The sequence below is a fragment of the Emys orbicularis genome, chromosome 15 (assembly GCF_028017835.1).
Source record: "Emys orbicularis isolate rEmyOrb1 chromosome 15, rEmyOrb1.hap1, whole genome shotgun sequence".
Lineage (NCBI taxonomy): Eukaryota > Metazoa > Chordata > Testudines > Emydidae > Emys > Emys orbicularis.
In genome coordinates this window covers 18,820,234-18,845,244 of record NC_088697.1, presented here as the reverse complement: position 1 = coordinate 18,845,244, position 25,011 = coordinate 18,820,234, and the positions used below count along the sequence as shown (strand labels likewise).

At 45.7% G+C, this 25,011-nt stretch overlaps 1 protein-coding gene across 1 annotated transcript in view; it reads right to left on the bottom strand.

The window, feature by feature from the left end:
* Nucleotides 1-2,284: 2,284 nt before the first annotated feature.
* Nucleotides 2,285-25,011, bottom strand: part of DCPS (decapping enzyme, scavenger) — a 55,229-nt gene continuing 32,502 nt past the window's right edge. The window contains exons 3-6 of the mRNA XM_065417169.1: nucleotides 23,637-23,782; nucleotides 14,315-14,428; nucleotides 7,532-7,642; nucleotides 2,285-2,715 (exon numbers count right to left, since the gene is read on the bottom strand). Of these exons, the coding sequence (XP_065273241.1) occupies nucleotides 2,449-2,715; nucleotides 7,532-7,642; nucleotides 14,315-14,428; nucleotides 23,637-23,782 (638 nt within the window). The 3' untranslated portion in view covers nucleotides 2,285-2,448. The remainder of the gene's footprint in view (nucleotides 2,716-7,531; nucleotides 7,643-14,314; nucleotides 14,429-23,636; nucleotides 23,783-25,011) is intronic.

Below are 25,011 nucleotides of genomic sequence, written 5' to 3'. Positions count from 1 at the left end.
AGGATGGAGCTCGGCTGTTCTCAGTGGTGGCAGATGACAGAACAAGGAGCAATGGTCTCAAGTTGCAGTGGGAGAGGTCTAGGTTGGATATTAGGAAACACTATTTCACTAGGAGGGTGGTGAAGCACTGGAATGCGTTACCTAGGGAGGTGGTGGAATCTCCTTCCTTGGAGGTTTTTAAGGCCCGGCTTGACAAAGCCCTGGCTGGGATGATTTAGTTGGGAATTGGTCCTGCTTTGAGCAGGTGGTTGGACTAGATGACCTCCTGAGGTCCCTTCCAACCCTGATATTCTATGATAAGCAGGTCTGCTTTGCCGTCCACTCAGAGGCTACCGCATAAATGCCCACAGTTAAATTACCAGACAGCTCTGTCTAAGCAAGCACATTTATTCTTAAAACAAAAGCATTACACAGAAAACATATTGAAACAATAAAAGCACCTACACACATGCTGACAGCTTACCAGAGATCAGCCGAACTCCAGCAGGTGAACAGTCCTTCAAACTCTACCAAGGGGGTTTTCTGTGGTCACAACTTGGGAACAGCTGTTAGCTCAGAAGAAGCATCCCCACAGCTCTGTCATTCCTTTCAACGGGTGGGGCCTTGGGGAACAGGTGATCAGCAGACGATGGGTTGCTCCTCTGGGCGTAGCTTCAAAAGGCTGGGTCCGGAGGTGAGAAACTGCCTTCCCCTCCTCCCAAGTATTTCCTATGAAACCCACTGAACCAGAAGTGCACTCTTACCTGGCACATTGTTTAAAAGAGTTCGCTGAAGCTCATAACACTTCGCAGGGTTGACATGAGCCATGTCTCCCTCCTACAGACGTTACATACAATCCCACTACAATACGTGAACATTTGCATTTTTCATACAAGAACTCCTGGGATCCTTATTTCAATAAGGTTTGTCCTGGATATTGCAGGAAATTACCATAGCAGTCATAAGGGGATTTGAGTTGGCAATTCCACCCTCCCATAGCTCTGCTGCTTGATAGCAAGTTGCCCTGTCCTCCCCACAGACTATTGGGTTTGCTACCTTCAGATTTTCACTCTGGACATTGCAGAAGACTTACAAGCAAGTATTCTGCCATTCACCAGCTGTAAAAATTTGCAGGCGATTTCATTAAAAAAGGGTTGTGAAGAAAACCTTCCGTACACGAACCGCCCTATTTCTCTGTTAGCTACAACTCTGAAACCGACCGTTGACAATTTAAGTGCCAGCACTGTTAACTATTGCATTGCTGCTTATTTTAGCAGAAATTAGCAACTCACGTGTTTGTTCCATGATCCCAAACTGCTCCCCGTGTGCCAAGCCCTCCTCCTCCCCACACAACTTCTAATATGTAATTGTGTGTTATGAGTACATCCTGCAGTGCACAGAAAATGCAGGGACAGTGAAAATATCTCAACACTACAGATTATCCATTTTCAGATTTAATTCAGTAAAAATCCTCATTTTTTTCATTTATCTAAAACTGATGAGGAATTGCTGCAAAATGCAGGGGTGTTTATATCACAGAATGGGATAAACCTTTAAGGGAGATGAGTTTAGCCCCACCTGTGACTTATCCTCCTAAGTCATAGGCGCCGACTCCTTGGGTGCTCCAGGGCTGAAGCACCCACGGAAAAAATTAGTGGGTGCTTAGCACCTACTGGCAGCCAGCTCCCCCACTCTCCCCAGTGTCTCCCCTCTGCCGGCAGCCCCGTCAATCAACTCCTCCCCCGCCTCCCAGCGCCTTCCGCCCACCGTGATCAGCTGCTCCACGGCATGCAGGAGGTTCTGGGAGGAGGGGGAGGAGCAGGGATGGAGCAAGTTTGGGAGAGGGGGCAGAACTGGGCGGGAAGAGGCGGGGCGGAGGCTTGGGGGAAGGAGTGGAGTGGGGGTGGGGCGTGGGGCGGAGCGGGGTTTGGGCACCCCCAGGGCAAGGAGGAAGCTGGTGCCTATGTCCTAAGTGATAGGTCTGAGACCAGGGATCAGGTGATAGCCTACAGGTTACATGGTCCTTAGATTAAAGATCAACAAAGCACCTCTGTTGGAGAGAGCCCTGCAGGTGACTCTGGGGTCAGGGGCAAGGACCTGGAAAGGGGCCAGGAAAACAGGATCTGGTTTACAGAAATAAACCATCTCCGAAGAAAGGGACTGAAATTCTGCTGCGTTGGGAGCTTTATTTGATCCCCTGCCCTGTGAGTCAGCCCACCAGCTTCTAGTTTGTCATAGAAGTTAGGTGCACCTTTCCACAGAGCACAGAGGACGTGATTCCATGGGACACTTGGATGAACAGTCTCTGCTCAAACAACATTTTATTGATAGAAATGCAGGAAACGGTTACTACGGGGAGGCGAACGCAATCCCGATTCTTACAAAATTGAGTTAAAAAAAGTCAAAGACAATAAAAATAATCCATACATAAAAAGGTAGAAAACCAGCCCACTTCCAGTCCCTGAGATCTCAAGCTTTGCCTGCTTCCTGGAATTTCTTCAGCAAGGCTTCGTCTGCCCGGAGGGCAAAGGTCAGCGTACGCTTCTGGTAGTACTGAGGGTCGAGCTCCAGATTGTCAATAACGTCCGACAGGAGGTGAGCTCTCTCCACTGAGCAGCCTGGTGCATCGTAGCTCAGAGCGGTGAAATGCACATGCAGGTGGAAGTAGGATGGCTGGTAATGCAGGTAAATCCGCAGCTGGGAGCCAGCCACTCCAAAGCGCTTTAATATGGCTTCCTGGGGAAGAAAGGGTAGAGAATTTAATCTCCCAAATAATACACTGAAAAGTTTTAGCATCATATCCAAGGGCAGGGGATTGGATAGAAGCACACTGGTACATCCGATGATCTAGCCCAGTCTCTTGTGACGGTGAATTAACATCAAGGGACATCAATACTACTCCTTTCATCCAAAGATCTCAAAACATTCAGGAGAAACTTTCCAAATTGTACAAAGGAATTGCTGAAATACAGCAACCTGTGAGGTGGAATATAAAAGCTGAGTTCATAGCGATGCTGTGGATCGTTTAGAACAGAAAGTGCAGAATACCAGCTGAAACGGCAAGGGGATGGGGATAAGATTCAGGTAGCAGAATGCAATTACTCGGCTGGAATTTAGCCAGGACAACAGGATTAATACTCCTGCTTTACAAAAAGTGCCATGGGACCTGTAATGACCATGAGGGATCAAGCCCTCAGTTCTAGGTCTTGTCCGAGAGTGACAGAAGACGAGGTTTTGGTTACACACTAAGGAACTTGTTCTCCAACGTTTTTACATATTTTCCCCTTCTCAGATTCCTGCAGAAGGAAATTGACGGACAGGGTCATGCAATACTAGATACTTGGCCGACAGTCCGCCCAGCTGTAAACCCACCGCTCAGAGTCTCTGTGAGAATTCTAACCCAGTGCAGACAGAGGCCAGCTGCACACTAAAGCTTTATTAGAGAGGAGGGAAAGGGGGGAACAGACTCCCAAAGCATTGCTTAGCCAAGCCCTGCCCAAAAGCCTGTTACCAGCCGAGCTCACTGGCCATCAGGTACATGCCTGCAGAAGAATTTAAATGGGTGGAGAACTACTTTCGGTTCAGATATACCATGCAGTGAAAACATTCAGGAAAGAGCTGTAAAAACAGACCGAGATGAGAGCTTACTGCATGTGCTTTACCAGAAAGGATTTATGAGAGCAGATGTCAAGGCTGTGACTATGTCTGAGCATCTGAGCTGTTATCTAACGTTTAAAGCACAAGCTGGGAGGCAGAAGGCGAGCAAGCGGGAGGGGGGGAGGTGGAAAGGGAGGAGATGGTGTCCGCTGTGGGGGAAAGCATCCCAGTACCACATATAGAGGAGCAGGGGGAAAGGGAGGGTAGGTCACAGTTTCCCCAACTAATCTGAAGGTCACTGTGGGGGCAGAGGTGGGAGTAGTTTTGGCCACCACCCCACACACATAGTTGAGCCTAGTGGCACATGTCCCCTCATACATGTTATTCTCCAAGGCAGATGCCTGCTCCAGCAGTGATCCCAAATCACCAGGCCCATATGCGCGGGACACAGCCTCATGGGTAGGAAAGCAAAGTGCGCCGGCTCAGCACCTACCCAGCACAGGGAGAGGGGTAACTGTAGGCCAGATTCTGATCTCAACTGTGCCAGTATAAAGCCACTCTACTGAAGTCCCTTGAGTCTGTCCCCACCAGGTCACCAGTGAGACAGACCCAGAGCTGGCCCTGTACAAGCCCATTTGATGAAATGGGGGTTTGCGGAGCAGAAGGCTGCCTCCTTCCCATTAACTACCTCCATAATGAGGCCTGTTGGTTGTGGGGGCTGGATAACACACCCAGCATGTTTCCCCTTAAGAGTGCATTCTCTCAGCTTTTATTGTTCCCCATTCCAGCCTCATCACTCCAGTTTGCTGGGTGAGTTACAGGATCCTGTTACCAGTCGGTGTAATTAAAGCTATAAACAGCAACAGTGAACTTGTCAGGGACCTTCCAGCATGCTGCGCTCGTGTGCTGGTTGGGAACACTAAGATGCCTCACCCAATCTTTTAATTAATCTCTGCTCTCCCCAGTGCAATTACTTCCTGAATTTCCAGTGCAATGAAGGGGAAAAAACTCAAGTCCCTGTTACTGAACATGCTGTATCATGGGCCTAGAAAGATCATCAGGAGCAGAAAAATGGGCATGAGTTTAGAAGCAATTTATTAATGCAGTGGACAAACCTCCTGCTCGACTCAGGAGAGCAACTGCCCCCCAACTCCAATGGGCAGTTTCTGCAGGGGTCACGGTAATAATGCTTAGCACCTCTACAAGCCAAGCCCTGCCCAAAAGCCTGTTACCAGCCAAGCTCACTGGCCATCAGGTACATGCCCGCAGAAGAATTTAAATGGGTGGAGAACTACTTTTGGTTCAGACATACCATGCAGTGAAAACATTCAGGAAAGAGCTGTAAAAACAGACCGAGGTACAGCACTTTGTATTCAGAGATTCCAAGGCCAGAAGGGACCCCTGGGATCATCTAGTCCGATCTCCTGTATGACACAAACTTGATTAAAAAAACACCCCATGATAGAAGAATCTACCACAATCCTTGGTGAGTAGTTCCAATGGTTAGTTACCCTCACTTAAGACTCTGTGTCTTAATTCTAGTCTGAATTTGTCTGGCTTCAGCTTCCACTGGATCTTGTTAGACCTTTGTCTGATAGATTGAAGAGCCCATCATCAAATTTCTGTCCCCCATGTAGGTACTTACAGACTGTGATCATGTCACTCCTTAACTTTTCCTTTGGTAAGCTAAATAGACTCGAAGGCATGTTTCCCAGTTCTACTAAGCACTTCACATATTACCTAGCACATTTGTCAGACCCTGGCAAAGTAGGTATTATCCCCCTGTTGCAGATGGGGAAACTGAGGCACAGAGAGGGGAAGCCCATGATCACACAAGTGGCAAAAAGAAATAGAACCGCATTGTCCTGACTCCCAGTCCCCTGCTCTAACCACTACCATCCTATTTTCCTCTCTAGAGCCAGGAGTTTCCTATCTTGCAGCTATCCTGAGTTCAGCAATCTGCAGAGCAGCAGTGCGCTTTCTCCGATGGGCCCAGAGCTCCATTCTAAGTGCTAGTGGCTCAAGCCAGGGCAGTTGTAGTTACAGCGTTGGAAAGGAATGGAAGAGGAGCCTCATACAGCACATGCTAAAAACAGTCTCAGTGAAGGATTGACTTGGCTCTGGCTAAAAAATCCCAATTCCAAGTCAGACTGTGTGTTCAGACTTTAGCACTCCAAGCCCAGGTGCTAAGAGGAAAAGGGTGTTTTCTTTTAAAAGAAGCATCAGATTCTGCTCCAAAGAATGGGTAATGTCACAGCCAGGGTTACATCCACCGTCTCTCCATGGCTGTTCCACAGAGCCAGCTAATGCAGTGACTTGGAAGCCAAGAGACAATAATCAGGTGGGAGGCTGAATTCAGTAAAGATGGACGCTGCTGCTCTAGGCCTTGAGACAGACTCTACCAAGAGCTTGAGCCCAGTCCAGTTTAGGATGAGCTGCTGTGATCAAAACTCAACATCCCAGCATAAGAAATGCACTAGTCTGCCATGGAGAATCCTTGTCCTGGCTGCAATTCTGAAGCTGGAGGAACCTTTTGCTCTTCTTGGGTCATGTTCACAGAACTGGGAGCTGCAGATTGGGTTTGTCCCACGAGGAGGACACTGGGAAAGCTATGGAAGAGCACATTAGCCTTTGGAGCTCTGTGTTCTGACCTCAGGAGAGAAAGCAGGCTGGCAAGACAATCGCGACTCCCTGCTTATGTCCAATGGGAGCAGGGAGAGTGAAGGGAGAAAACCAGAAAATGCTTCCCATGGCCCTAAAGAGACATGTTGCTTTCTTACGCACAGAGCTCTTATTACTGCCTGAAGCAGTTCAAGCAGGTCCGCTGTAATGCCTCTCGCCTCTAGTGAATAAATCTTGCATCACACTTAGGCCACGTCTACACTACCCGCCAGATCGGCGGGTAGTAATCGACCTATCGGGGATCGATTTACCGCGTCTCGTTTAGACGCGATAAATCGATCCCCGAATCGACGCCCGTACTCCACCTCGGCAGGAGGAGTAAGCAGAGTCGACGAGGGAGCCGCGGCGGTCGACTTGCCGCCGTGAGGACGGCCAGGTAAGTCGAGCTAAGATACTTCGACTTCAGCTATGCAAATAGCGTAGCTGAAGTTGTGTATCTTAGATCGACACCCCCCACCCCCCAGTGTAGACCAGCCCTTAGATTTTATCTTTTTCCTTTGCTAGTTTCTCCCTCTAGCACAGAAGCACCACCAGGCGCATCATATACAGCGACACAACAGGCCTTAAGGGTGGTGCCCGGCAGGGCAGCCACATTTATGCATAAATTAGTATTTACCTAACAATTTTCATCCCCAAGAGCTTCACAAACGGCACTCAGTATCACTGGAATTGCAGCCACCTCTGGGGTGGGAAGGAACATGCCAGGTATGCAGTAAAGGCAGAGCTCTTTCAAACTGGATCCTTACACTTCTAAGCCATTTCCTCCACTTTGTGTTTCCATTTGGGTAGCAGCTGCTGTGGGGACCCCGTTTCCAACATCTGGTCTAACAGAAAGAGTCACTTTTCATTTTGTCAGTGACATCTGACAGCAGAAAATTAATCACAGCAACTTACTGTCCCCAGCAGAATAGGTGCAGCTGGAGTACGAAACTGTAAATGCAGGCCCGGGGTGTGTAAGCTGGTGGGTATGAAACACTCCGGACAAGACCCCATGCGGAGAAATTGTGAACTCCGCTTGCAGCATATCCAGACATTTTCTAGTCTGCTCCCTGAGCAAACAGCTGTCATGAAAGCCCAGGTTGACTCCCTAAAACCTCACTAGCGGGAAGCCAGCATCAGCAGGGTGAAATTGGTTGCTATTCCCTGCTGATGGGAAACCGAGGCAGTTCCGAAACTGATCTTCCACTAGTAAAACAGAGACCCTGATGGGTGCTTATATGCTAAGGTGACGGGGGTCATAAGAAGCCGAATAGATAAGTGTCGTAACACCCACCTTCCCTTCTTGCAAGATGTTCCTCAGCAAAGGCAGGTGCTCAGCGGTGAGGTCTCGCAGTGACTTTATCCCCCGACGGTGGCAGATGGCTATCAAGTACAGGTCATCTAGCTGCAGAGACAGGACATTGTTACCACCAAAATATAACATAAAAAGCAGCAGGAGATTCTAGGTCTTAGAGCTTCACAGAAAGTATAACTACACTAGTGCAGGTATGAGAGGAGTCTTGCCCCATATCGATATGGACTGTTGTCATCCATCGCACTACCACCTAGATTTGGCTGAATAGTATTTGTGAAATAGGATATTAGATATCTTCCCCCCATATACTCGGACATGCTTCAAACCAAATGCACTGCTTCAGGTAGAATAAACAAATTTATTAACTATGAAAGACAGATCTTAAGTGATTATAAGTCAAAGCATAACAAGTCGGATTTGATCACATGAAATTAAAGCAAAATGCATTCTAAGCTGATCTTAACACTTTCAATGCCCTTACAAACTTAAATGCTTCTCACCACAGGCTGGCTGGTTGCCCTTCAGCCAGGCTCTCCCCTTTGATCAGCGCTTCAGACGCTGGGTGGTGATGTCTGTAGATGTAGGTGGAAGAGAGAGGAAGAGCATGGCAAATGTCTCTCCCTTTTATCATGTTCTTTCTTCCCTCTTGGATTTGCCCCACCCTCTTCAGGGTCAGGTGAGCATTACCTCATTGTACTCCCTAACTGGCCAAGGGAAGGGGGGTGACTCACTCGAGAGTCCAACAGATCCTTTGTTGCTGCCTAGGCCAGTGTCCTTGGTTCCTGTGAGGCTGGGCTGGGTTTGTCACATACATGCCCCGATGAGGTGTAAACTGCCCCTCTGTTCCTGGAGAGTTTTGCCTGGGTTTGTTTTAAGCCATGCGGACACATTTTCAGCCTCATAACTATATACATGAAATTACAACCTATAACATTACTATAACAACAATGCTCAGTGCATCATGAGCCTTCCAAAGACACCCAACATGACCAACTTTGCATTGGATACCACAGAATCATATTATAAGGATGAACATGGAGGTGCAGGGTGTTCCCCCGAGATATAGAGTGTCACAATGACTCCCATTTTACAGCTGGGTAAAACGAGGCACAGACTTGCCCAAAGCCAGAGTGAGGCAATGGGAGAACTGGGAATAGAAGTCAGGAGCCTATATTCCCAGCCACTTGCTCGAAGCATTGTCTCCCTGCAGGACAAGAGAGCAACGTGTCCCCGTGAACAGATGATAAGAAGGAGATTTTTCTAAGAATTCAAAAGGGCAAAAGCGTAACTTTAGATTTCAAAATGGAAAGGTCTCATGTGTTTCTGCTTGAATATTACAAACTGGGCTAGTTTCCAATCACTTTGGTTCTTTAAATAACTCATCTCTCAAGAATTAATGAGTCAATTCACAATACCAGTATAGTGAGGCTACATCTCATCTACAAGATGATCAGCCAGGCTTCCAGCATTGCCCAAGGTACTTGGTGAAACAAACATTTGATCACCTTTATGGACATAAGTCATTATAAATGGAAAGAAACAAAAATCTTTTTGGCTAGGTATTACATACAGGGTAACGCACATACACAGATGTTCTCTCAAGATTCTTATTGAGTTTCAAGGGCTGTACTGGCCATGAAAACAGTTGTAAAGTTCTGATTTGTCAGAACATACATGCATACTATTATTAATGATTATTTGTATTCCAGTAGCATCAAGAGACCGCAGCTGAAATTGGGGGCCCATATAGAGCCACATCTAAAACCCCATCTATATTCTGCATGTTTTCTACCATGGGATGACAACGCTTTACAGAACACAGCTTTTGTAGCACATGCTATCAGCTGCCCCATGCTTCCAAAGTGTCATCCTTCATGTATGTAAACATTCCCTTTCTGTAGGGTCCTACAGCTTGTGCTCCTTGAACTGAGTTAGCTACTCTCTAAGGTACCTTCAACATGTGTGTATAGAACAAATAATTTAGATGTCTAAGATCCTCTCTGCTTTTTTGCTGTTAAAATAATTCCACCTGGCTATTCTGAAAGAGCAGTTTATTTGAGAATATGGCTCTCAAGATGCCTGCGCAGACACCCAAAGCATCACACTTCCAATTACATCTTTTCGTTTCCAAGGCACGAAGTGATTTTCATTACTCGACACTTATTTATCATTCTCAGGCTGACCTAGTTAGCTCAGTGAGTTCACTTTATAGCTCCTAGACAAGACAGCATATTATTGAGGCTTATTAAAATCACCCTGGGCTCTCTATTGGACCTGGACTACAGAAGCAAAGCAAATCTCTCTCTTCTCCTTAGAACAACATCTGTATGTTGCTGTTTGAAATAAATAAGCCTGTTGCTAAAAAGCCTCTGGATGATGTAATGTACAACATTTCAGGCAACGCCTCAGGGCTCCTGTGGGTTTGAGAAGAAGTGAATGGTTAGAGAGATCTAAAACGGGCTTTTAGCAGCATGTTTAACTAAAACGCATTCCTTAATGCAGGCCAAAACAACAGCTACTGTATTTCCTAGGTATCAATTTGCTCCCATTATATATGGCCTGGTGAGCCTGGAAAAGCTCCTTCTAATCCAAACCTCAGCAGCTGAAATGGATGATTAGAGGCACTCCCTGCACTAGTTCAAACACTTGGAAAACTCAGCTTGTCCACGTGGGAATTCCCATTTCCCTGACATCACTGGGCTGGAACAGAACTTCACCCACAATTGCAATTTGAAAGTTACAATTACACAGGGAGGTCTGTAGCTCTGTCCACTTGCCGCCGCTGGGGAGTGGTCAGAGCAAAGAGAATCATGCAGACGTGTAATAAATCAGTGGCCACATGGAGTTTGTAACCATCCTTTACAGAGCATGCTGTGGTCCAGATTCCCAGCTAACATCAACCGGTGTGGTCTCACTGAAGTCAATGCAGCGGCACCGTTAAGAATCTGGCCCTATGACCGCTTAGGCTTTATAGATGTCAGCTGAACTCTGAACCTGTGTAAAGCCCAAACACCTTAACCATGGAACCTGCCCATTATCTGTAATTATACTAAGGCTTATAAACTCTGTGGGTCCCCAGCCGCTAGAGAAAGACACGATTACACACAACTGGGCAGGTCAAATTCTCCCCAGCAGAGCAATAGCCAGCAATATGTACACTGCACAAACTGTACATATTGTTTATGCGGTGTACAAACAGCTCCAGTCTTCTCTTTACACACAGAGAATGCAACGTTTTGGAAGACTCTAGCCTTGCAGATGCTGATGCTGAAATCACAGTTCTAGATATCCAGTTTAGGTGGGGAGGGGGGGGGGGGAAATAAAAAATAAAAAAAAGAGTGTGCAGATTTCACATTTTGACAGCGAGGAACGTTAGCAGCTTCTGTTCATTTTATTGAGGTCACCGACATTCAGAACAATTTCAAAGAGTAAACAAACAAACAAAGGAAGAATTCCTGCTGCAACCCACCAGCCTGAAATAATTAAAAGGTCCATCCGTGCGTCAGCCTCAATTAAAGTGCTACGTTAGCGGAACAGAACCCTACTGAGCAGGCTTCTAAGTCCTAGCTCGAGAGATGCTTTGACAGCCCTACTGGGAGCCATGTGGAGCTGACGTAATTTAATTTAGTGGCTTAAGGCTCTGGGATGGAGCCTGCCACGTGTGCCGATTGGATGAATCGAAATCAGACAGTTCAGAACAGATGAGTGCTTTGAAGAATCACTGCTGAAATGGTTGTTATGCCAGATAGCAAGTTTAATGCGATATACTCCTTGTAGGACTCGAGATGCATTGGACTCCAACTCGTTTGGTGTTTTTCAGCCTGTAATTTATTTACACCGGGTGTCTGTCTTCTCCTAGAGATATTCTCTCCTGACTGCACATCCCTGAACTTCCCACAAGTCAGCTGATCTGAAGTACATCATTCTGCTCTTTCTGGGGGCAAGACTATGAACTGCGTATCCAACTTGTTGACTGCATGAGAGCATGCAGTGCACCGTAGTTTGTAACAAAGGCTCTATGACGAGTGTTCTGACTCTATTCTTTTCCTCCCACTTCTTAGGGGATGTCCCTATTGAAGCCGCATTTTCTCAAAATAAAATAATTTATTATTTGTCTAATGCCAACAGTGTCCTAAGAATTTGAGGGCAATTTGCAATTCTAGAGCAACTTCCATCCAAGGATCCCCAGGTGTCTTGCAGGCATTAATGAAACTAAACTTCACAATACCCCATGCAAGGCAGGCAATTGTTATCCCCATTTTAAATAACAGAGAGGGGCCAGAAACCCAAGCACTTTAGGAGCTCATCCCCAAAATGTGCATTAGGAGGAGGCTGTCCAACTGGGCAGAAAGCAAGTGAGAACACAAGTGCTCTAGTCAGGGGAAAGCAGGTGGAAGATGGTCCTGGGGAAACCCAGGGAGCGGACATTAGAGGAGTCCACTTTGAAGGCCCAGGGAGGTAGTGCAGAAGGAAGCAGGACAGGACAAAAACGGCTTGCCTAAGGCACCAATACACATGGGATGAACCTGCCTTCAGATGGCCCAGTGCTTGTTCAAAGCCATTCACAGCGATTGACCAATCCCTGGTTCGTACGGGGCCAAAGACAAAGTGTTCATCACACTTCCTGTACAGGCTCTCCACTGTGGGGAGTGGCTATGAATCCTTGGGGATCTAGATATTGGAGATGGAATCTAAACAGCTTCCTTGATCTTTTTATTGCTTCAGTGAATCATTAATTGAGGCAACTCTTACATATATTCTATGGGTTTTTAAATCTCAGCAGCTGCTCTGTTACCGACAGTTTCCACACGTGCAGATCACTGAGCAGAAAGGGTCCGACGTACTGCACTAGTCTCAAGCTTTCTAGCACCCAAAAAGAGCAGAGGCCAGAAGACAGAATTTGCGTTTAAGAAACCAAACAGATTATCCCATAGTTTTAAAGACAGTGGAGACCTGTGGGAAAGAACGGTATTTACACATGCCAGTATTTGGGGATGAAATGGAAGGGCTCACATTGCTTGGCCTTCTGCTTGTTTTTTTTTAAATGAAGGAGTAGGAAACAAGAAAAAACAATACAATCTAGGTATCACCTGGCCTAAATATCTGAACTGGTTCCAATGATGCTGACAAACTAATCTCTCTAGAGCAGAGGTTCTCAACCTTTTTCTTTCTGAAGCCCCCGCGACATGCTATAAAAACTCCACGGCCCACCTGTGCCTCAATAACTGGTTTTCTGCATATAAAAGCCAGAGTTGGCGTTAGGGGGTAGCAAGCAGGGCAACTGCCCGGGGCCCCATGCAACAGGGCCCCCCCACAAAGCTACATTGCTCACGCTTCAGCTTCAGCCCCGGGTGGCGGGGCTCAGGGCCCTGGGCTTCAGCCCCATGCGGTGGGGCTTCGGCTTTCTGCCCTGGGCCCCAGCGAGTCTAATGCCGGCCCTGCTTGGAGGCCCTCTATGGGGCCCTGGACCCCTGGTTGAGAACCACTGCTCTAGAGGAGCTGGTATCAGCACTTCTAATCCTGGCTGGAGTCACATGTTTCAGTTCTAGAGAACTAGAATTCACGCTTTTCGGAATTCCTACATGAAAATATTTTCACCAGGGGCAAGGGGGATGGTTAATTTTAAGTAGCACTTTTCATCCTGAGGTCTCAAAGCACTTGTCAAAGATGGATAAGTATAACTATTCCCATTTTACAGATGGGGAAGACCAAGACACAGAGATTAAGTGTTTTGCCCAATGTTGTACAGCAAGTCAGGGAAGAAGCCAAAAATAGGATCTCCTGACTCCCAGTCCGGTGCACTATTTGCTGGACCACACTTGAATATAAGAGTATAACGTTATTTTGCAGCATTAACTCAGAGTGCTCATGAGTTATTTTCAGTCCTGGCCCATATGTTTTATAAAGTGGAACAATAGAAAGCCTTTCCCAGCTTAGCCTAGATAAATGTTCTGAGGATCAGAAACCCAAGGCAAAATCCTGGTTCCACTGAAATGAATGGGAGTTTTGCCAATGATTTCAATGGAGCCAGGACTGCAACCTTGGAGTCTTGTTATTTTGAGCTTTAGGGTTTAAACTCCATTTATTTGGTCCCAGGCCTTGCAGTTTCTAGATCACAAAAGTACCGCATTAAACATATTTGGTATAAGAACCAATACATTTAGGATTATAGGCTGGACTGAGGTCTGTGAACTTCAAGATGTGCAGAAGGAGGAGTATTCATTCCATAAGGGGTTAAGTAGTTGCTTATGAGGTGACTGTGTGATACAAGCTATGATAGTAACCTTGATGCAAGTGCAAATAGTTAACACTCTAGAAAGAAGGAAAGTTAATTGCATCAATTAAAAGGGACACTGTCAGGTTGATTTATGTCTAATATTTAGGTTTACAAAAATGAGGTTTTACAAAATCTAAAAGTCAATAGAAATTTGTCAGGATAAACAAATAACTTTGGCTTTAAACATGCCCCGGCAATGTCTGCGTAAGTGCAGAAGAACCAGAAAGTGAAGTTTACTAGTAAGTCACTAAACAAAAGTGAAACTGACCAGTCTGTTCTCATTGTCAAGCAGAGTGAAGTGTTACATTAATGATACATAATTAACTAACATCACCATTAATCATAACAGTACATTTAATTTTTAAAACCTGCAGTTTTAATAATCTCAAGAGTGGTTAAAAATACAGCTAAGGAGGCTTCTTGTGTGTTACTTTGAAACAGGCATTGTCCCTTTAAAGAGCTAGAGGATCAAACGAGAAGCTAACCTGTTTCTGATTCCATTTAAAATCTGGAATGAGAACGAAACCATTGGAAGAATCAGGGTTTTCGTGGATTATTCGATCAGCCTCAGCCGTCTTCTCCAGGATATTATACACCCACTGGAAGAAAGAAATACGCAGTTTATAAAGACAGCAAACAAACAAACGCTGCACCCTTCACCTCAAGATCTTAGATTAATTCGGATTCACTGCAAATGGAAGCTGCACTTGGATTTTAAAAAGGACCAAATAATTTTATGGCCAATAACATTTGTAGTTAATTATCCATGAAATAATCAAATGTGTTCCACGGCATCAGCTGATCACTAGAGAGGTCATGAGGGAATTTTTCACATATGTACAGCATTGCACAATTGACTTGATGAGTTATGGGGGATTTTTGCTTTCCTCTGAAGCATTGAGGGAGATTTAGGTTAGATATTAGGAAAAACAAACATTCTAACTGTAAGGATAGTTAGAACAGGTTACCTAGGGAGGTCATGGAATTGCCCAACTGGAGGTTTTTAAGGACAGATTAGACAAAAACCTGCCAGGAATGGTCTAGGTTACTTGGTCCTGCCTCAGCACAAGGGAATGGATTAGACGACCTGTTGAAGTCACTTCCAGCCCTACGTTTCTGTGATTCTACACCTCTACCCCGATATAACGCTGTCCTCGGGAGCCAAAAAATCTTACCGCGTTATAGGTGAAACTGCGTTATATCAAACTTGCTTTGATCCGCCGGAGTGTGCAGCCCCGCCCCCCCGGAGCACTGCTTTACCGCATTATATCCGAATTCGTATTATATCAGGTCGCGTTATATCGGGGGAGAGGTGTATTAAGTATTGACCACTGCTGGAGATGTGATACTAGACTGAGATGGTTTAATCCAGTTTAGCAAATGCTACATTCCTGCATAAGAGAGAACTATCCCTGACAGGATCATTGATGCTATGAAACAGACATTGCTGAAGCACAGCTGTTTAACCTGGTTGGGAAGAGTTTATCTACGGTATTAAATGAGACTAAGGGTATGTCTACACAGCAACTAGATACCCGTGGCTGGCCCATTCTAGCCAACTTGGGCTCGAGGGGCTTGGCCTGTGGGGCTGTTTCATTGCAATGTAGACTTCTGGGCTCGGGCAGGAGCCCAGGCTCTAGGAACCTGCAGCAATGAAACAGCCCCTCAGGCCAAGCCCCATGAGCCTGAGTCAGCCGGCACAGGCCAGCTGTGGATCTGGCTTTGCTGTGCAGACGGACTCTAAGGTATTTGGAACAGGCACTCTTCTCTTACTATGAGTTTGTACAGCAGGTAACACAATGGGGCTCTGATCCTGATTGGAGGCTACCACAATAATCATTCAAAAGACTGCCAGTCGCCACAGAATATGTGGTGGGTTCTAATATGGTTTGCTCCTGCCTGTATGGCTGGACGAACCTATTTTATAACCAGGTTAAAAAAAAAAGTGCATTCGCCCTGGCTTTAAACAAATTTTGATCCATCCACCCAGGCTATACCAAATGGTTATAACACAGCTGGTCTTCCCACCATGCTTTAACACGGTTAGTTTTGCAGGGTAGACAGGTCCTGTTAGTGCTAATATCCATGGTCAACGTTTGATGTCATGGTCATTCCCATTAATTTCTCTTTAAGGAGGTTTGCAATATGGTACGTGTACGCACGCGTGCTCTGTTTTGCTAAATGACTCCGTGGTGGTTTTGCTTGTACATGACACCTTCAGTAAATAATCTGTAATAAGAACAGTGCTTTAAAAAGGGAGCTGGGATCTCATCACAGCAAGATTCAGCTCAGAGGCAGAGCTAGTGAAGCAGGGATCTTGACTTTATTAAGGCTTTTGATACTGTCTCGCATGACCTCATAAACAAACTAGGGAAATACAGTCTAGATGGAGCTACTAGAAGGTGGGTGCACAACTGGTTATAAAATCATTCCCAAAGAGCAATTATCAATGGTTCACAGTCCAGCTGGGAGGGCATATTGAATGGGGTCCCGCAAGGATCGGTCCTGGGTCCGGTTCTGGTCAATATCTTCATCAGTGATTTGGATAATGGCATAGAGAGTACACTTATAAAGTTTGCAGATGATACCAAGCTGGGAGGGGTTCAAAGTGCTTTGGAGGATAGGATTAAAATTCAAAACAATCTGGACATACTGTAGAAATGTTCTGAAGTAAATAAGATGAAATCAACAAGGACAAAGAGGTTTTTAAGGCCCAGCTTGACAAAGCTCTGGCTGGGATGATTTAGTTGGGGTTGGTCCTGCTTTGAGCAGGGGGTTGGGCTAGATGACCTCCTGAGGTCTCTTCCAACCCTAATCTTCTATGATTCTATAAATCGCAAAGTACTCACTAAGGAAGGAACAATCAATTGCACACACACAAAATGGGAAATGACTGCCTAGGAAGATTCCAGTCTCTGCATCCGATGAAGTGGGCTGTAGCCCACAAAAGCTTATGCTCAAATAAATGTGTTAGTCTCTAAGGTGCCACAAGTACTCCTGTTCTTTTTGCCTAGGAAGGAGTACTGCGGAAAGGGATCTGGGGGTTATAATGGATCACAAGCTAAATATGAGTCAACAGTGTAACACTTGCAAAAAAAGCAAACATCATTCTGGGATGTATTAGCAGGAGCGTTGTAAGCAAGACATGAGAAGTAATTCTTTCATTCTTCTCCGCACTGATAAGGTCTCAACTGGAGTACTGTGCACAGTTCTGGGTGCCAGATTTCAGGAAAGATGTGGACAAATTGGAAAAAGTCCAGAGGACAGCAACAAAAATGATTAAAGGTCTAGAAAACATGACCTATGAGGAAATATTGAAAAAACTGGGTTTGTTTAGTCTGGAGCAGAGAAGACTGAGAGCGGACATGATAACAATTTTCAAGTGCATAAAAGGTTGTTACAAGGAGGAGGGCAAAAACCTGTTCTTGTTAACCTCTGAGGACAGGACAAGAAGCTTAAATTGCAGCAAGGGAGGTTTAGGTTGGACATTAGGAAAAACTTCCTAACTGTCAGGGTAGCTAAGCACTGGAACAAATTACCTAGGAAGGTTGTGGAATCTCCATCATTGGAGTTTTTTAAGAACAGGTTAGACAAACACCTGTCAGGGATGGTCTAGTTATTACATAGTCCTGCCTTGAGTGCAGGGGATTGGACTAGATGACCTTTTGAGGTCCCTTCCAGTCCTATGATTCTATGATCCACCAAGGGCTGAGGTTCCCTGCAGTCCCCGGAAATTGATAATGGGACACATGGTGGTATTTGCTGAGCCCCATCCTTCCTCCCATTTCCCAGTCAACACGCCATGGGGCTAATTCCACGGTTAATAAAATGTGAACTGCATTTGAAAACACCTCCTCCTCACAACTACAGCTGAGCAGCCACCTTACTGAGAAGAGGGAGCTAAAAAAAAACTTAGATCCTAGCAGAGAAGATACCACCATGCCCTTCTATTGCGTTTTATACAAGGACCATAGATCTCAGCACCGGCATCTCAACCTCTGCCAGTGAGGCATTATCCCCATTTTATAGAGGAGGAAACGGAGGCACACAGAAGTGATGGGACCTCCCAAGACTGAAAGCAAGTCAGAGCTGAGAATAGCACTGTTGTAATAATTGGGGCCTGACAGGCCTACCCCAATTGTGAGTCCAGCTGTGGGAAAATGGCTACAAGTTTATAAAATCACCGTTCCAATCACCGATAACAATTGGTGCTGGGGAAAAGTACAAAAGGGAAACTCCGTTAGTCCAAACAAAAAGGTTTGCCGATATAACTCAAGGACTGCATGAAGATCACCCTGGTACACAGAAGGAGTGTGGGATCAGAAATCAATGGACCAAAATTTGTTGTGTATGGAAATTAGGCCTAAGTGCTGGACAAAATAATGAGGGGATGGGCTATTCCGCCCACCATTCCTTTTTCAGGGCCTTAAAAAATCCTAGAGGCTGCCCAGAAACGGGTGAACCAAACGAAGCGAGTTTTGGCATCATGGCTGCCACCCCCAGCAACTTCTGGGGCCCCAGGATCCACTATGACACTCCTGGACCTTCATCATCCTGATCTTGAAAAGTGTCTTTCCCGACTGGGCCACAGACAGCGACACAAGGATCATCGCCACCTCCAATGGCTCTAGCTAAATCCCAAATACCACCTGGCATGAGAGACTTGGGATCCTGCTGTCGCCCGCTCTTTCATGTGTCATTTTCCTTCTCCGTTTTATTTCTTCTCTTTCCAATCACTCTCTTTTTTGCCTCCTGTTTAATAAGAGTCTGGCTTAGCCAGCCAAAACTGCATATTTTGCAACACACTGACCCTGTGACTGGAAAGGCAAGTAAAAACAATGCCTACGCAGCCTGAGGCTGGTACAAGTTTGCCAGATCTTGGAGTGGTTGAGAAGACCCATGTGCTGTACCTGTGTTTCTCCAGCAGTGAGACTGCAAGTGAGAGCATCAAGAGACAGAAGCTGCATTTTCTCCCTTGGCTATGCTTTTCTTTCCCTTAGTGTGTGTGTGTGTCTTGTTTCATCTTAATTTTTTTACACCCTTCTTATTTTGTCTGCTCTGCTGGTTTCAACAAGAGGAAGAAGAGGATGAGAGACTGCAGTATCAAAAGTGGATGGCTAGGGTATATTATAAAACTACGTTGGGAGACCTCTCCCAGTTTACCTGAGATAGACCATCAGAGGTGCCTTGGTTACGCTGCTTTCCCAGGAGGATAGCACAATTCACGAGCGGAGACTGGAATATATACAGTTCATACAGTCACAACAGAGAGGGTTCATTCTAGTCTAGTGCCAACAGCAGACAAGTCCGGACGCTTACAGTTGTCAGAGCAAAGACATGGAGAAAAATGTTTGCTTTAGAAAGTTACAATAATCTACACAAACATCCTCTTGTTTTCTCCCAGCTAATAAAGGCCTATTGCATATGATTGGTGCTGCAGTTTGATGATGCTGGCATGAGAGCTGAAAACTGTAGCAAACAAAAGGATATGAGACAGGAGAGTAATTGAGAGCACATTGCAGCCTGCAAAGTGGCCTCTCTCACTAGATGCAAAGAAGCCCAACCATGTTCAGCTGTAAATGATTAGAAAACAAACATCACAACAGCTACCCTGTTCTTAACCGCTTCAGTGCTGCGTAGGGTAGTAGAGAAATGTGGACAACACCCCTGGCTGCCCTGGGTACCAGGACACTGATAGAGCCTCAACATCCCAATGAGAGATCAGCACTTTAGAGCAGTGGGTCCCAAACTTTACCAACCTGTGAACCCCATTCACTAAAATGTCAAGTCTTGCGAACCCCCTTCTAAAAATGAATATTTCCAGGGATTTTCTCCTTTACCTGAGTATAATTTATAAAAGCAGTGATCTTGGAAATATAACATTTGTTTTTATGTCATGCTTATTACACACTATTTATTAATAATTAATAAATATCATTACAGTATTTTTATTACATTATGAAAACAGCAACACTCTTCCAAGATCTCACTTCCGTAGCTTGTATCACTTTGAATAAGCCTGTTATAAGACAAGGCTCCTATGTTTCACCAAGGAGTATCCGATGTGAAACAGCACAGAAGGTATTTAAAAAGCCAACTCAAAGAGTTCCTCCTACACAAGCATTCGGGTCTTGAGCAGTCCAGGGAAACAACGCACGTTACAACAAAGCTTAAACTTGTTCTTCATAATAATTTTAAAAACAAAACAAGCTGCCTATTTAATTTTAAAAACAGCAAAAAATATCTACCTCCCTTTCCATTTCTTATAAGGAGTCCTGAAGTTTAAATCTTCTCAGTGTGATCGATATACTTGTTTTGATCTGCTTAGCTCTTGGAAGTCCAGGGGCCCCGGGCTGCTGGCCCTTTGCTGCACAGGGCCCCCAGGGACAGCTCTGCCCACCATAAGGGAATTTTTTCCTCGAGAACCCCCTGTAACATTTTGCAAACCCCCAGGGGTTCACGAACCTGTTTGGGAACCACGGCTTTAGAAATAACCCCTCTCTAACGTATTGCCTCAGTGGACCCTCACCTGTGGTCCTACAGCAAGGCATGCAACTCCCTCTTCGAGAATCAGCCCAGGCAACTTCACAAAGGAAAACACAAGGAGGCTGCAGCAAAGAGGGTTAGGTACCGTTTGGATTGGGGGCTGGTTTTGATTTTATACCAGCTGCTGTTCAGATTAGACAGAAGTTAATTACTATCATCACTTTTAATGCACTTTTCAAAGCCCCACGCAAATATTACCTAATTAGAGTCAATGTTGCATTTCCGGAATAATTACTCCTACTTCTGTGCAATCAGCATAAGTTGGTCCCAGCAGACTAGTAGAACTGTTTTCCTCGACCCTGCGAAGCTCAGAAGTGTGATGGCAAGTGGAGCTGTTCAGTCAGAAGGCAAGTAAGAAAGGAGAACAAACCCCTTGCTCCAAAGTGACACACACACACAAAAAAAGAAATCTAAAGAGAAAGAAACCATCCAAAGTGGTGGGTTTGTGGATATTCAAGAGAGTATTTCTCTGCCTCTGGTGACCATCATCCTAGCACAGAACTGAATTTTTCCACACGAAATATTCTAATAGTAAATTAGAAACTCGGAGGTTAAGAGCTTGTTTCGAAATAGTAACATAAAGGATTAACAATGTGTTGCGATGAAGTAAATCAGGGAGAAGGATTACAATGCCTCACGTTTCTGAAACGCTTTTCTTTCCGAAAGATCCCCAGAAACAAACCAGGCAGCAAACTACCTCACTGGAGGGATGATGAGAGATTTTGGACAGGCCATCACAGCAAACCCTGTCTCCTGAAAAGGGTCAGGGGGATTTCACTGTCCAGCCACAGCACAGGTGTTTAGGGCCTCATCTGAAAGAGCCGGACACAGTAAACTTCAAGCACTCAGTTATTATTCTTATTGCACTGGGAGCACAGATCAGGACCAGACAGTGCTAGGCGCTGTACAAACACAGAACAAGAAGATAGGCTGTAAGCTCTTTAGGTCAGGGACAAGGGACAACAGCTGGATAGAGGGGAGTACAAGGAAACAGTGAGGCAATATCAGTCAATATGATGGGAAGTGGTTTCAGAATACCAGCAGCCTAACCATTGTCAAGTTTTTTGTAGGCATCACAGGCAAGGAGAGTTTTAAGGAAAGGGCCTTAGAGAGAAGACAAGTCGTTTGTGTTTGGTATGCTGGCGAAAGAGGAAGCCGTGGAGATTTGCAAAGAGAGGGGCGATGTTTACACCAGTATTATGCAGGCAGAATGGGCAAGACTTACACATAGCCCTCTCTAGAGCCTCACATCCAGGTTAAGATGAAGATGAGGCCTAGGTTCTGGTCTTGAGCGACAGGGAGCATGATGGTGGTGTCCATGGTGACTATGAAAGGAGGTAGGGGAGAGGGCTTAGAGGGAAAGATTAAGAGCTCAGGGCTTATCAACACTTACAGTGCTGTAGCGCTTAGTGAAGATGCTACTTACACTGATGGGAGAGTTTCTCCCACTGGTGTAGGGACCCCACCTCCCCAAGAGGTGGTAGCTGTGTCAACGGGAGAAGCCCTCCTGTCAACATAGTGCTGTCTACGGAGGGAGTTAGGTCAGTAATAACTGCGCTCAGGGGTGTGGATTTTCCACATTCCTGAGCAACACAGTTATACCGACGTCAGTTTGTAGCGTAGATCCGGGCTTGGACTTAGCTACATTGAGCTTAAGCTGACGGCTGGACATCCACAAGAACATGTCAGAGATACAGGGCAAGGTTTGAGTTTAGACACAGGGAGAGAAACCCAGCACAGAGAAGCAGATGTGAGAGTCATCGACAGAGACAATAGTTGAATTTAAGTTTGCAGATGAGATTACCCAGAGATCAGGTGCAGAGGCAGAAGAGAAGAGACCAAGGACAGAGCCCTGTGAAACCTTCCCCGAACCTGAAAGCTGGAGGGGGATGAGGAGGATCCTGCAAAGGACACACTGAAGGGGGGAGTAGAGAAGGATGAGAACTGGGAGAGGACAGAGTCAAGAAAGCCAAAGGAGAACAAAATATCAAGAAGAAAAGCATGTCAATGGTATCATAAACAGCTGACAAGTCAAGGAGGAGGAGGATAGAATATTGGTTCTGAGCTTTGGCCCGGAAGCCGGCATTAGCAAGTTTGATTAGAGGGGTGAAGAGGGAAGGAGCTGGATTGCAGAGGGCCTAGATTGGAATCGGAGGAGAGGAACTCCAGACAGGGAATTACAGACAGCGTGTTCAGTGAGCTGGGAGATGGAAATAGCTGAAGAGGCAAGAGAGGCTAAGGGTGTGGTTCGGTTTTTTGAAAGATGGGAGAAAAATGTGTATATTTGCACTGTGAAGGGAAAGAACCAGAGGGGAGTGGGAGGTTAAAGTGGAGGTTGGGGATGAGAGTGGAGTTTAGGGAGATCAGGAGATGGGATGGGATCAATGAGGCGGGTGGAGAAGTTGGAGAAGAACAGATGAGAAACTTTTGTAACAATGATGGGAGGTGAAGGAGGAGGGAGTAATAAGAGGGAAAATGGGGAAGGTGGCCAGAAGGGAGGAGAGATCACAATTTTTCTACCCTTGCGCTGAGCCTGCCAGGATCTGATCCTGCGAGTAGAGGAGCTCATGATCTGATATTTTCAAGAGCTCGCCTGTGCATATCAGCGCAAGCTGACAAAGGCAGCAGATTGCCAGAGTGCTGCTTCTGCTCCTAAAACTCCCACAAACTCAAGTTTTCATGTAGATATTTGGCTCGAAGACAACTTTTTATTTCTAGTTTGTTTATCTGAAGAGCACGATGGGACATCTGCTGTAACATCATTAAGTTTGTCTCACACTTTGCAATTTTAAACATCATCAACGATATGTGCTCCCATATGCACAGCTAGCAAGATGGTGAGAAAGAGACATCAGAAGTTATTAAGAGAGAGAGAGAGTATACAGAAATTTCAAATTCAAGGTAGCTACCAAGCTAGCTACCAAGCTAGGGAAAAATTCTCTGGATTAGAAGCCAAGGGCAACCAAATCTGGGTTGAACATATGTCGTCTGACAAACTGCCAAGCAGCCAACCAGTACTGCAAGGTCTTGGGTGTATCAACCTTTTCCCCCTCCTTAACTTCAGAGTTACTCCAAATCTACACCAATCCCATCCAGACTGGAATCTGGTCTTATTTATTCAAACTCAGCAGCCAGTGCCACACAAACTAGAAATTAGGGGATTATGCCACTGTCCAAAAGGCTCACCCTCACAGACAGTCTTAGGAAAACAGCTGGATGCCCCAGATAATACTGGGCCACAGAGGCAAGAACCTACCGTACCTGGATGCTGAAGCTCTGGGATTGTATAAAGGGCAGCGTAATGTTCTTGTAATCCTCCCCAGTCTCGCGGATGAGATACACCTCTTGGCGCAGATATTTCTGAAGGTGTTTCTCGGTGGCTGGGTACACCACTGTGGTTTTTATCTCTGGAAATAAACATGTTTACAATGTTATAATCAGGCGAGACTAAAACTAAATTACGTCCTGTCACTGACAAATTGTTTCTCATTTTTAATCAACAGCATGGTAATAGATTTAAGAAATTACTTCCAAGGTAGTGGGAGATTTGCATAAATAACACAGGAGCACTATGCCCTAGAGCTCATACTGCTCATTTGCATCAAGAAAGGTTCACAGAACTTGGATGCTGAAGATAATCAGCTGATAAAACAGAGAGTCCATATTTCCAGTGAAGGCTGGAAGGGAACACATAGGTGAAAGTATTTTTACACACAATTGCAAAAAAAGCAGCAGCCTGGATTTATGCAACCACTTCCAAGGGAACATCTCTCAAACTGTCACCAATCAGATGAATAAAATTAATACAACAGCGCTGCCGGAAGTGGATACACACAGCAGGTGGTCAGTCTAGAATCCCTCATTTTTCCTTTTGGACAGATTGAGCTCAGGTTTTTGCTGGTGGAAATCCACCTAGGGAGCTCTGGAGGTGCAAAGGCCACCTGGGAGAGAAGTTGGCAGCAACAGAGAGTAGTCACCATCTCCACTCCATTAGGGCACAACGAAAGGAGGCGTGACCTGAACAGCTGCAGCATGGCCCCATTCTGCACATCACCGTACCAGCTTCAAACAGCAGGGCACCTATAAAATCTTACACACCACTGACCCACTAAAGCTGCCCACCCTCAACCACATGGGAAGGGATGTGGAATAAATGCCTGGAACTCCCTCTCCTCCCAGAGGGAAGGCAGATGTAAATTACCCTTCCCTTTTGTGAACCTGGCCCTTCCAGAGCCAGCACCTGCAGGCTACACTTGAATGGAATTGGAGGGGAACTCGTGATCTGTTTCGACACTGGGCTACAGCACTACAGAGTCAGAAATATTGATGCTACACCAGTGGATCCCAAACTTTTTAGCCTAAGACACTGGCTGTAGGAGCAGTGCCTGCGGCTCCCTCTCTAGCTTAATGAGGGGTCTCTTTGCCCTATGCTGCCCGCTTGCCAATCAATAGTCCTTGCTCAAACTTGGCAATGCCTTCACATTCTCCCCAAGGCTGAGGGTTTACAACTGGCTGGAAAATGTAGTGAAACTATACGTCACTGAACAGATTTTAAATCAGAGAAAAGAAACCCAGGCTGTGGTCTCCTGAGCTTGGATTTATTTATCGCTACTTCTGTAACTCAAAAACTATTCCA